Source organism: Chlamydotis macqueenii, chromosome Z (genome assembly GCF_036417535.1).
Source record: "Chlamydotis macqueenii isolate bChlMac1 chromosome Z, bChlMac1.mat, whole genome shotgun sequence".
NCBI classification, from domain to species: Eukaryota; Metazoa; Chordata; class Aves; order Otidiformes; family Otididae; genus Chlamydotis; species Chlamydotis macqueenii.
This window is the reverse complement of record NC_141593.1, coordinates 63,071,542-63,084,748: the sequence shown is the minus strand read 5'-3', so window position 1 is coordinate 63,084,748 and position 13,207 is coordinate 63,071,542. Positions and strand designations below refer to the sequence as shown.

The window sequence follows — 13,207 nt, the reverse complement described above, 5'->3', positions numbered from 1 at the left end:
CAGTGGAATGTTTTGTTTAGCAGCTTTAGTGTTCTCTTAATAAGCTTATTTAAAAGCAAATTGGGAAGATGAAAAAAGAATGAAGTAGCTAGTAAGTTTTTATTTTATTTTTATTGGTTCTGGTAATGTTAATTGGGACATTTTCAACTGAGATTTAGGGAGATGTGGAGATATGTATCTCTGTCATCTAGGGATATCTAAAATGTTTTCTAGGTGTAACTTCTTCCTGCGTGCCAATACCTGTATTAGAATTTGAATTCTAGCAGCCTGGCACTTTCTGGCAATAATTCTACTTTGATCCTAAAGCAGACTTCGAGTGGGTGTGACTGTGCAAGAAATTAGAGATACTTGTGTTATAATAAAACTCAATGATTCTTTAAAATTGCCAACCCAACTGAGGCTTTGAGACTTTTTTTTTTTTCCCCCACCAGTAGATGTGAAAGAAATTGGCTTCGGGTGTGTATGTATGCTCTTTGGTGGTGCACCTTAAAGGACTGTCAGTTGTTTCCAGAGCACTTGAAAAAGGAGAACTTTAATACAAATATGATTAGAAGATTCGATGAACTTTTTGTGGCCTTGTGTAATTACCCTTTTTTCTTATAGCTGCTGTGGCACTGCTCTATTAGATTTTGAATACTGAATCAAGCAGGAAAAGATTAGAAGGATTTAAAGGAACATTTCTCCAATGTGGGTTTAGGTAAAGATTGTCTTGATTCACAGATTTTCTGTAACAGCACATGCTTGCTTAACATATAATGTGTTCTTTTGGTGATGTGTGAACTTGGAACAATAGCAGCAATGCTGTTGAATATACTGAGTCTGTAATGGAAAAGAAGACAGAATAGAGCCTGAGTATGTTTTTGTAACTCACCTGTTTATTCACCATGTATGTAATATTCCAGTGTTTTGCTTCAGTGCTTTCAAACAATTTTCTTTAGATGTTTAAGGAAATGCTGTTTAATTATCATTCAGAGATTATGATCTGTTTGTTAGAGGAAAAAAATACTGACATTTTCTCACAGTGAATTCATTTGGAAGTGAGATATTTGCTTAATTTTGATTTCTGTATGTCCAGTTCTGTATGTATTTGTAGGGAGTTATCAGTATTCTGAAGTTCTTTAACACTATACAACTGTACAACGTGAATTTAAATAAAAAAAGAGTTTGAATATAGTGGTGAATTGAAAGATCGTTTTTGCTTACACACCTGTACAGGTGCATTAAAACTGATTCAGTTGCTCTCTGTAGAATTTTATGCAGCAGAGAGAGTGCAAAACAAACATTTTGAATAGGCTAGATTTTCCGAGTTGGAATCTGCTTGTCTATGAAGTAAGCAAGCTTTGTGTGCAAATCATCAATGAGTAAAACATATTCTGTAAAAATGTCCCTTCAAGGAAATAATTGTCTGTCTGTCCTCTTCAAATACCAGAAAACTGCTCATCTAACCTTTAGACAGTAGAGATCTTTAGGGAATGGTCCGTTTAGTCCTTGCCTTGGCTTTGTTGAAGAAGTGTTTAATCACCTATTGTAATGCAGAACAGACATTACTGAAGTTGTGAAGTCAAGTGCACAGAAGTTCAGAAGTGATAATACGTGTAGGCAATCTATAGCATGTTCATTTAATGGCAAACAGAACTGAACAAACCTTCCTGAGCTGGAGTAACTACTGTAGTTCCAGAATTAGAAGCAGTTTAGCCACATCAATGTGTTGGTGAATCCAAGCTAATAAAGTTTTGTTTTGACTTCTTATGTCAAATGTGGTAAAGCCAGTTCTGGCAGAAATAGTTCTCTATGAACCCAACAAATGTCTTTGTCCTCATGTGCTTCTGCATTGCAAATTGGGATTTTGTTTCAGGATGATATTACTATAGTCTTGTGGCTAAGTTTGTATTTATTTGGTTAATTTGACTGTATGTTCTGTATTTAAGTCGTGTGTTGACAGAGACCAGTAGCCTGGCTGTTTTTTGCCATTGATTTTGATTTATGTTTCTAAAACTGATCCTAAGATGCCTTTTATTGTTCTCCAGAGGTTAGGTGTATGACTGGTGTCAGTCAACTGGAACATGTATCTACCTGTTGCCTTCACTCTTCTTGCTTGCCTTCACTACTCCTCTCCTTGCTTTTCAGGCAGTTTCTCTACAGTGCTTGGGAATGTCCATTAAATTCCATCAAATAAATAGAAGTTCTATTAGCTGATGTTAGTTTTGTATATCAGTTAACTCTGCTTCCTTACAGGTCTTCCAGCCTTCTTTCACCTTTTGTCCTCAATCTATATGGATTGTAGTTCTAATTTCTAATTAAGATCTAAGTACTTTTCCTGCTATGTAATACTGTTCTGACTTTTTTTCATAGCTTCCTTTGCCTTCTCTTCCTTCTCATACTTCAGCATAAATAGTCATTTCACTCCTATGACATTGCTTTGTTAACTTCGCTTTGATGGTATGTTTGCCATTATACTGATATTTAATAATATATTTTTTGAGCAAGAACACTTATTTAAATTGTAGCAATATTCCCTGATGTCTGGCTGAAGCTTACGGGTCAAGTGTACTCATTTGTGTAGGCAAGGATGAAAATTAAACAGAAAATCAAGTTGTAAAATGAGGATGGCACGTTTTTCAGGCAGATTACATGTGAGAGGAATATAGCCCATGTAACTAGCACATAGCAAGAAAAGGATTATGCAGATAATTTAGAATAACACTGCATGTGTTATTTTTTTTCGCTTTAGATTATGCACACTTTTGAATGATGTCTGACTTCTGGGCCCTAGAATTTATGTTGAGTCTTTGAAAAAAAATCTGCTCAATCTTCCTTAACAGTCTAGGAACACTAATGCAATTCCTGTAACTTGTAATTTACTTGCATTCTGTATCAGAAGTTTTTGTATGCCTGGTAATTACAAATAACACATAAATATATCTTTACCTTTTAGCTCTTTTCCTCTAGAACATGAGCATTATGGTGAAGAAAAGATACTGCCATCAGTGTAACTCTGTCATAGGTAAGTGCAGTGCAGTTAAACTAAACCATGAATACCTTTTGTATTTCCAAGGTAAATACTTCATTAAGTGTTGTACAGGAACTTTAATATGAAGAAGTTGAAGTGCTTCCCGTATTTCAAATACGCTGCAGATTATTTTATTAGGAATGTTTTAAGAGAACACTTGTGTCCTGGAGAAACTGACAGGAATGCTTGTGTGTCTTCCTTTGGACATGTAGTGTGTGAAAAACGTACAGGACTTCTGATGTTTTTTTTTTAGCAGGAATCTGATAAAATATGCTAATTTCAGTTAATATAAAAAAGAATACCCATAATGTAACTGGAGTATCTGTTTGTTCAACAGCAAAAGAGAGAAGGGCATAAGTTTCTGTATAATAGATTTGTCCATATAATAGATGGATTTTTTTAAACTGAAATTTATGTTGTTAATAGTGTATTTAGTTTCATGCATTGTTGCCTTAAATTTCAGTAAAACACTCAATAAAACATTACTTAAACATTACAAGAAAATATTTTTAGGAAGGCAGTAATCAGTTTATTTCCTATTTACTCTAAAGTATTCTATTGAATTTTATGAGGTTTTTTTTTTCCTGCTTTGTGGTTTGCTCTCAAAATGCTAGTGCCATTTACAAAACTAATTTAATTGATAAATAATGAAGCTTATACTCAAGCTTATCTTTATCCCTTGAATCCATTGTAACTCATTTTTTTCTATTACTGCATTCTGAGTTTTTAAAAAGGTATCTGGCAAACAGCTTTTGGTGGGGTCTGTGTGCAGACACAAAAGTTTCTGAAGCAGTGTTTTTTAAATTGGAAAGTGTGTGGTAGGCTTTTTCTCCTGGAAGCGTTGGCTGCTTTAAAAAAAAAGTAGTTACTTGCGTATGGTATCTGGAATTTCACAAATTGGAAACACGAGTGTGCTTTTGTAAATTCACTAGGTGTCTGTCCCCTGGTGCTGGCGGGGGGGCTGCAGAGGCTTCTGTGAGGAGAGGTGGGGCCTGTCCTGTGCTGAGGCACTGCAGGGTACAGCTGAGGCCAGCAGTGAAGGTGGTGGCGCCTCCAGGAAAACATATTTAAGAAAGGGTAAAAAAAAAAAAAAAATACTGTGCAGCAGCTGGGAGAGAGGAGTGAGAATATGGGAGAGAAGTGTCCCTGCAGTCACCAAGGTCAGTGAGGAACGAGGGGAGGAGATGCTCCCGGCACCGGAGCAGAGATTCCCCTGCAGCCCGTGGTGCAGCCCATGGTGAGGCCGGCTGTGCCCCTGCAGCCCATGGAGGCCCACGCAGGAGCAGAGATCCATCTGCAGCCCGGGGAGGATCCCATGCCGGGGCAGGCAGATGCCTGAAGAAGGCAGTGACCCATGGAGAGCCCATGCTGGAACAGGCTCCTGGCAGGACCTGTGACCCATGAAGAGAGGAGCCCAGGCTGGAGCAGGTTTGCTGTCAGGGCCTGTGACCCTGTCCGTTCCTGAGGGACTGCACGCCGGGGAAAGGACGCATGCTGGAGCAGTTCGTGAACGACTGTCTTCTGTGGGAGGGACCTCATGCTGAAGCAAGGGAACAGCATGAGGAAGGAGCAGCTGAGAGGAGCTGTTACGGACTGGCCGCAATGCTCGTTCCCCATCCCCCTGCACTGCTTCAGGGAGGGGAGGGAGATAGAAGTGGGAAGTGAAGGAGTGAAGTTGAGCCAGGGGAGAAGAGGAGTGGGAGGAAGGCGTTTTTAGCTTTGTCTTTTTTTTTCCTCACCATCTTAACCTATTTCAGTTGGCAGTAAATTAAATTGATCTTACCCAAGTCAAGTCTATTTTACCCGTGATGGTCATTGGTGAGTGATGTCCTTGTCTTGATTTTGACCCATGAGTTTTTTTTTGGTCTTATTTTCTTCGCATTTTCCTTTTGAGGAGGGGGAGTGACAGAGCAGCTGGGTGGGCATCTTGCAGAAGATTTAAAAGAAAAAAAAGACAAAGAGATTTCTCATAAGGTAGCTCAGTTTTTGAAATTAATTAATACTTAACTGCTGTAACTTCAGTTTCAGAATGAAGACTGGAATTAAAAAAAATGCTGGCTGTAGTTTCTGTTCCAGGTTGGCTGTTTTAATTAATAAATTAACTTACATATTATAAATTGCTTTAAAAGAGCATCTGATTTTTTATTTGTTTAAGTGTGCAGTATATAATAAGACATTTTCAGTGTCTGAGGCTGTGTGCATATTGAGTAGTTAGGAAAAAGTTGTCTTGATTAAGACTGTAGCATTAGTATAAACTGACTTGAGAGAGTCTGTTGCCATTAGTACCTAATTAACTGGTATCTAAACTATTAGACTTGAATTGTGGAAAAGGGTATTTGGATATGCAGGTAGGGTATTTTTAAAATGAGGGTTCTCAATGTATGAGAAGTCTTTATGTCTGGTAACTTAATGCTGTTAAGAGATAGGCTTGATTATGTTTTGGATTTTTCAAATTAAAGATATTCCTGTGATTATAGATGGGTTTAAAAATATATTGTGCAAATTAGTTTCTCACTGGCAAAGCTTCAGTGTCTTGTTAACTACTAGGCTTCATCTGGACAAGCATGCACACAGAGCAGATAATATGCTTTGCATAAATACTAAATAATCTGTCCTTGAGCTCCCAGTGTGGCTTCTCTGGTACTGTTTTATTGCTACCTGAGCTGAAACAGTGTGAGTTTGGAAGCTTTTCCACTGATGATGGACTTTCTTTGGCTCACAAAGGCTTTCTTAGAGATTACCATTGCCTTAGTGCTGTTATTGAATTTCTGATGCCTTTTGTCCTCATATTGCCTGCTTGTTATTCTGTGCTCCTGATGCATCATGACTTCTCAACACCCTCAGAACTGTGCCTCTTACAGCTAAGTTTTCTGCTCAGTTAGCAAGGCTACATGCTGTGCGCAGGTGGCACTTAAATACAAAGACAAGAGGGGAAAATCTGAAATAAATGAGAAAACTAGAAGTGTTCTGTCCTTCTAAAAGGAAGTTGTGATGCATTAGAAAAATACAATTTTAAACTCATTTCACATGTGATTAGATTTTGTATACGTGTCAACAGGTAAGCTATGGAAAACTTGTAAGCTAAGAATCCTATTAACTCTGAAATCGGATTTGGATTTCTTCAGGTTTGCCTGCGTACCCAGTCCCTTCTGTAGTGTTACTACTCTGTTGTGACCCCCTGGTGTCACTGGTATGAACTGTTAGTGCCTTCCTTGTCCAAGATAAGTCTTGCAGCACTTGGTAATATGAAGATTTTGATATATGGAAAATAGTGGCAGGAAGTTTGGCCTTCCACTGCTTCTGAGATTACCAAAGCATTGTGTTGGTAACTGTCTACTTTTTTACTCTTTGGTGATGGCAGTAAACTACTGTGCTTAGGTGTGTTGCTTCTATTTGCCATGAAGCCTATATATTAGCACTAAAAATTCTAGGATTGTTTACCTTGTTGTTTCTCACTGGAGAAACCGGTAAGATATGGAACTTAAGTCTTTTTTTCTTTGGCACTTAAAATATTTATGCAATCTACTTCGTCAAATGTACTGACCTCCTTTCTGAGTACTAAATGGTGTCCTTGAAATCCTACCTTAGCACAGTCTGTTTCTAGTTTTCTCATTTCTTCCCTAGGTTTTATAGCACATTGGGTGAGGAAAAATTAACTTTTGCTTTCCATTAAGTCTGTTCCTCTGAGATCTGTGGTTTGGAAAGTGACTTTAGGGTATCTAGTTGTGATGCTCAAACCTGCAAGATTATGTTGTAGCCAAATGTGCTTGCATTTTTTTCTTAGATGCCTCTGCCTGTACCATACCACACCGCTGCATTCATTACTCACTGCTAAAGTCCTTTTCCCTTAAATTAAGCAAGTCTACTTGGACTGCAGTTTGCATTTGCATTTTCAATTGTTCTTGGAACAAGTCTTTCATTCTCCTTTCATAGTAAGGTGATCATGTTTCTTTGCCAAACAAATTTCCAGATGCTTCATTGCTGGAGAGATATGTTAGTCAGCTGTTAATTAGCGATTTTTAAAAATGTCATCTAGTTATGACCATGCTAGGAATATCCAGGATTCAGCAGATGCAATTATTCATTAATTTGTAATTAAATATGCCACATCCCTGGAAACATTCAAGGCCAGGTTGGACGAGGCTCTGAGCAACCTGATCTGGTTGGAGATGTCCCTGCTTCTTGCAGAGGGTTTGGGCTAGATGACCTTTAAAGGTCGCTTTCAACCCAGACCATTCTATGATTCTATTTGGGTGGTTGTTCATATTCTTTGGTATCTTTTCTCTACTGGCTGTTTGATTTTTAAAATGCTGTAATAAACTATGATGTGAGTATTAATTTTACTTTGTGAGAAACAAGTTTAAGAAATGAAAGTGTCTTCAGTTCAAAGTGTTTTTAAGATAGTCATCAGGAGCTTATTTTAAATAGATTGTAGCAGACAAAATACATTATTTTTTCAGAGGATGTTTTCTTTTACTGCAGTGTATTCCCAACATTGAAGCAAATGTAGCAAAATAATTTTGAACAGATATTTAACTCACTCTGAAATTTAGGCTGTGTAGTAGCCTACTGTCTTCTGAATTTGAGGTTTTTAAACCACTGTTGTCAAATAGAATGCAATATGGACTATTCTATGGGTGCATAAAAATGAAAGCTTTCTTAGGATTCTTTATTGCAGTATTAAGCTAACATGTTTTTGCTGAGACCCACGCTGGTGTTAGTTTTTGGGTGATTATGCTAAATGGTGAACAGGGGGAGCGGGGAAGCACATTTATGACATAATTAAGTGGGGCAAGAGAGAATAAGTAAATATATCTTATTTTCAGACTCTAGGACTAGTTACTGAAAAAATTGAAGTAGCTTTGCCGTGAGTTTATAAATGGTGCATTTCAGAAAAGATAATGGAATCTTCTTAAGTTTGAATATATTTCTGAAACTTCAGTAAGTGTGCAGCTTGAGCATTTCCTTAGATCAACTAATACAACTTGGGGGAAAAAAAAAAAAACAAACAAACAAAAATAAAATGCTTTCTTTTGCAGAGCTGGCATAAGAGGCAGTGAGTGTCTAAATGTCAATTTGTAAATGTGTTTACCTAGTCAGGAGGGTTTTCTTTTATTTGGGAGAGAGGAGAAACATCTATTGCATTAAGCCTTGAGATTTTTTAGCGCATTCAGTTACACCAGTATCTCTTGCCGTTACATCCTAGAATCAGAGGCTTTAACCTTACAGAAGTGCTTTTTTCATGGAGGATCTGTAAAGCAAATATAATTAGTCATAGCTTAATTCTATGACAAGTTGAAGGGAGAGGTAATTTTGTACAAGAATCTTACTGTGTTGAATAACTTTGTTTTTCTTTAACAGAATTCCTGTAAATACTAGTAAATACTGCTGGTATTGTGCATTCTGGAGATACGTTTTTACTACAGATACTACCAAGACTCTGTGAATGGGATGAATACGCTACTGTTGACTGCTTCCTGACAGCAACCAGCTGGGCACTTCACTGGTGATGTTTCCATTCTCACATTGTGTGATTGGAGTTTGCTTCTATTGATTTTTAAAAAGAGGAAGAAGTCAAAGTGGAGTACTGTAAACTTGACATGGATAATAAAAAGAAAGACAAGGACAAGCCAGATGAAAGAATGGCACGGCCTAGTGGGAGATCAGGCCATAATCCACGTGGAACTGGTTCTTCGACTTCTGGAGTGTTAATGGTTGGACCTAACTTCAGAGTTGGCAAAAAAATTGGATGTGGTAATTTTGGAGAATTACGGTTAGGTAAGATCCTTATTTCTTTATTTCAGTTTACATTACTCGAGGCTCTTGTATGCAGTCTAGGCATAGGAATGTCTACATGAACATACCATACAACTCTTCAGACTACTTTCAAGCTTCAGATAGGTTAAATTTGCCTTGCACATGGCAAATTATGGCTTTACCCCAGCCAGTGCAAGCTCTATCACATATTAAGAATCTCTGTAGCAGGAGACTTTCTGGGACTAAAAGTGTTTTGTAACTGTAGTGTTATCCTGAATTCAGTGAGTTGTCTCTTCCAGGATGCCTGAAATTACTTCATGGTTACTGTATTTCACTACTATCCCTGGTGTCCTGAAGCAGTTTATTCAGATGTATTTGAGGCTAGGTGTATGTTAGACTTCTCCTCCTCCTGTAGGTCCGGCTTATAGTACTGTGGTCTTGGAGATCTCTTGGAGACAGTGTAGCAAGCATTACAGTGCTTTCAATAGCAGCAAGCTCTTGAATTCCTTGATTTCCTTTCCATCAGCAGCTGTGTAGTGAAGCTAAGCAGTGAGCTGCTGTTAGACAGGGACAGTGAGAATCCATCTGTAGAGAGAATCGGTGAGATGGATAATTCGGTCACTTAGTTCCCTGCTGAATGAAGATCAAATTGTGAAGAAGGGACAGACTGAGAAGGAAGCATAGAATTTTGAAGAATTTGGGTAGCAAAGCTAGGAATTTTACCGTTTATTGAAATAGACACCAAGTGATGGGTACGTGCTTTTGGAAGAGTATCTGTTTAGTTTAGGGGACTTAAATTTCTGTGATGATACCTTGATTAGCTAGGGTTTTCAAGATCTAGGAATTCTGTAAGTGTTAACAAATATAATTTAACAGTTAATGGCAATAATTTATTCCAGTATTCCTGGAAGGCTTGCATTAATGGATTGCTTCAAGGTTTAGAGACAGGTAGGTTCGAAAGTCGGGTGTTTGAGAGTAGTGTGGGCTAAGTAGGTGTGTTTCTGTTGATCTTCTGCCTGTGGTAGAACTACTACTCGTCCTTCAGACAATGCTTTTAATATAGTGCTAGCATAAAACACAATGTGTATATTTGCATGTTTATAACATGCATAAAATAGAACATGTTTTTAATATAGTACTTTCTGGGGGCCTTATATCTAGTCTGAGTCAGAATGTAAACAAGCTTAGAACATTAATACTGTAGAGGGATGGAAGATAACGTTGCTGGAGCTCTAACTGAGGATACCGATTTTAACACAGTCTTGATAAGAGTTCTGTTGTTGTTCCTATTAATAGTTAAACAAGATTGACATATTTTTACCTTTACAGTGTTACATATGTGCCTCTGCAGTTCAGAAGTCAAGCTGAAGCTCTATCTTCAGCTTGTCCTAAACTTTTCTAAGCTGGCTTTGAATGATAATTTTTCTTGTAAACCTCTCCATGAACTAACTCAAACAAGTATAATTAATGGCAGATTTACTACTGAAGGCAACTGTAAACTAATAAAGTTAATGTTTTTCCTATCTGTTGTCTTGGAGTGGTCACAAAGTACACAGTTGATTATCTATTTCAGATCAGTATCAGATTAACTCATTTCCTTGCAGCAGATACAGAGTGAAATAATCTATTTCATTCTAAATACAATGTTAAGTAGTTAAGACTTAAAGTCTGATAGTACTGGAATAAAATAGGACAAAAAAGTAAAAGAAAGAGGAGGAAGATAATAGTGTAGTCTACTGTCTTGCAGCAGCCAACAGGACAAGTGCACGCTTGCTTTTTTTAATGTCTGCTTTTTTGCGTATATAGTAGATATTTCAACTGCTTATTTATTTTTATTTGTGGGATAAGCTATTTTAAATGTGTAAGTTATTGAAGGCAGGAGTTAAGATCGGTATTACAGATTCTGATTTAAATTCGTTATTTTTGCATTTACATTACTACAGTAGTAAGTAACTTAGTGGCCATCCCTCCTACAAAGATATACACAAGCTCTTGGTTTGTTTTATGTACTTCCACAAACTGGAGTATATTTTGAGCATGTGTCTTAGGAGCAAATCTTAAAGACTTAAAGGAAGAATAAAATTGTTAAAGAGGGGTGAAGTTGTGCTTTAGGAGGTAAAAATTCAGTTACAAATCAGTAGCCATTGTAGTTCTTCCATCTGAGAAAGAAGGAATTGCAGACTTCTGTAGTGGCTTGTGGATCAAATGGTGAATTGTCCGTATGTGGCAGATGAGTGTCTATGATGTGCAAACATTAACTTGTAGAGGACTAAATTGTTTTGAATGTTGACCTGTTAATTTTACAGCTTTTCTGAGTTATAGTTGAGATAAACTGATCGGGTATAAAAGAAAGCCTGTTGCTGCTGTGTGTCATGCATTACACAGTACCTGTTCTATGCTTTAGAGAGAGATCAACAGTGGTGTCAAATCTGCTGTCTTCTGTATTTTAAAGATAAAATTATCTTGAATCACCATGTGAAAAGCTATAATGTCTCTTCTAATGTTTCTTCAGAGTGATAAGCCTGCCATTACTGTGTTTAGCTACTGGAACCGAATAGGATTTATTAGCTACTCCAGTAGCTGATTTAGATATCTAATAGATAGAATGAGCAGGACCCGTGCAAGATATTCTTTTAATATCTTCTAGCTTGTAATAGCATGTAAAGACACAGAAGCAACTTCAAACAAAGTACACTTTTTGTCCAAAATCTAACTCAAATGATCCTAAGATAAGAAATAACTGCTTAAAATGCCTGCATTTCCACGTAAGTCCTTGGATCGATCTTGGAATTATCCATTATTTTGGTTGTCAGATTAGAGCATACTGTCCGTACTGATTCTTTGTTTATTTTTGTACAGCCTTCAGGTAACTTACTTTTTGAACAGTTGGTTCCTTGACAGACATGTAGTTTTAATACATTTTTTTTTTTCAGCTTTGCAAGAGTACTCTATTTTTAAAACAAAGGATTAGAGTTGAGATCATAGTCTTTGACTTTGTCTTCCCAGGGGACGTTTTTATCTTGATCCATATCTTTTCCCTGTTTGATTTCTTTAACAAAACTGAACTAAACATGGGAAATTCAGACATGAGTAATACCACAGAGGAAAAAAAAATAGGATTATCATTAAAAGAAATACACACTAAACTGTTTTGAAGACTGTAGAGAAACTAAAAGTGTCGGAAGTCACAACTTGTTTTTTCCTTTATCTGCTCTTTTTAATACAAGCTTTATAGGTGTAAAATTAGTATTTTAGTCATTGCATACAATTTGAAGTAATGCTTGTTGAAATATGCTTATCCAGTTACAGAATCACTTTTAAAATGGGAGATATATTTTCCAACTAGTGTAAGCATTTAACTCAGTAATGTTCTTGCCCTGTTTGTCCTAACTTTAAGCTTAGTAAATTACACAATTGAGGAAAAAACTAGTCCTAGTTGACTCGAACTTTAATTAGTGTCTGGTGTTACAAAACCTTATGATAATTTTAAAATTAATTTTAAATAGCTTTCAGCAATAAATATGAAAGTGTAGAATATCACATTCCACTTACAGTAATGTACAATTTTGAAGATCTTCTAGTGTATAAAAATTTTGCAGACTTGGTGAAACAGCCGAAACGCTGGCAGATAGAACTGCCACTTCTTACACTGTTCAAGAACAAAGTTCTGTTTAAATGTGGTATCACACTAATAAAGCCACATTTTTTTAAGTCCCTACTAGAACACCTAGCACTTTTGATAAAAATGTTTCAAAGACTTAACTGAGATTTAAATGGCATTTTATTAGAACGGGAAAGCTGGTGTCTCATATTCTTCTTTTTGTTCTTTTTTCAAGGAAAAAATTTATACACAAATGAATATGTGGCAATTAAGCTGGTAAGTTAATTTTTTTTTTAAAAAAAAAAAAAACAATTTGGGGTGAGAAACTAACCAGAATTTTCCTTTCATATATAATGGTTTGATTCCTTACTTGATAATTCTTAATAGTTGTGTGTATTTTCAACTGACTAGATGAAGCAGTTAGTGATAGGTGTAACTATGTACTTTGGCCATATTGAATAAAACCAGTGTTAATTGTTACCACTGTTCTTAGAGCTGAATTGGTGTTTGTAAAGTCAGTGATGGTTGACTGCCACTTCAAGGATATGCTCAGCAGTCTTCCTAATAGATTCCTTTTTTGTGAAACAAGTAGAGGAACACCAAATTTAACGTGAGTCTGACATCAGGTGACTATAGAGCAGCTCCAGAAATCCTACAGACTGTTTGTATTTTAACACCTTTATTCCCATCTCAAACTGCTTTTCATCTCTAGTCACTGGTATTTGCACATCTGTTTTGGTAAACATTTTATTTGCAGTGATGTGTAAAGTGTTTTCTGTGCTTACAAATGTGGTAAATTTGTACATTTTGTTGCTATCTCATTGTTCTGTTTTTCCTGA

The 13,207-nt window shown here is 36.6% G+C and overlaps 1 protein-coding gene across 9 annotated transcripts in view; it reads left to right on the top strand.

The window, feature by feature from the left end:
• CSNK1G3 (casein kinase 1 gamma 3) overlaps positions 1-13,207 on the top strand; it is an 80,790-nt gene that overhangs the window by 14,380 nt on the left and 53,203 nt on the right. For 5 of the 9 annotated variants that reach the window (XM_086770072.1, XM_086770078.1, XM_086770077.1 and 2 more), the window contains 3 exons: positions 2,936-3,004; positions 8,372-8,788; positions 12,604-12,644. In XM_086770072.1, coding sequence (XP_086626198.1) covers positions 8,611-8,788; positions 12,604-12,644 — 219 coding nt within the window. In that variant the 5' untranslated portion in view covers positions 2,936-3,004; positions 8,372-8,610. Of the gene's footprint in view, positions 1-625; positions 698-2,935; positions 3,005-4,962; positions 4,985-6,178; positions 6,201-8,371; positions 8,789-12,603; positions 12,645-13,207 lie in introns of those variants that run through there. The other 4 variants (XM_086770073.1, XM_086770075.1, XM_086770074.1 and 1 more) reach the window with 4 other exon arrangements.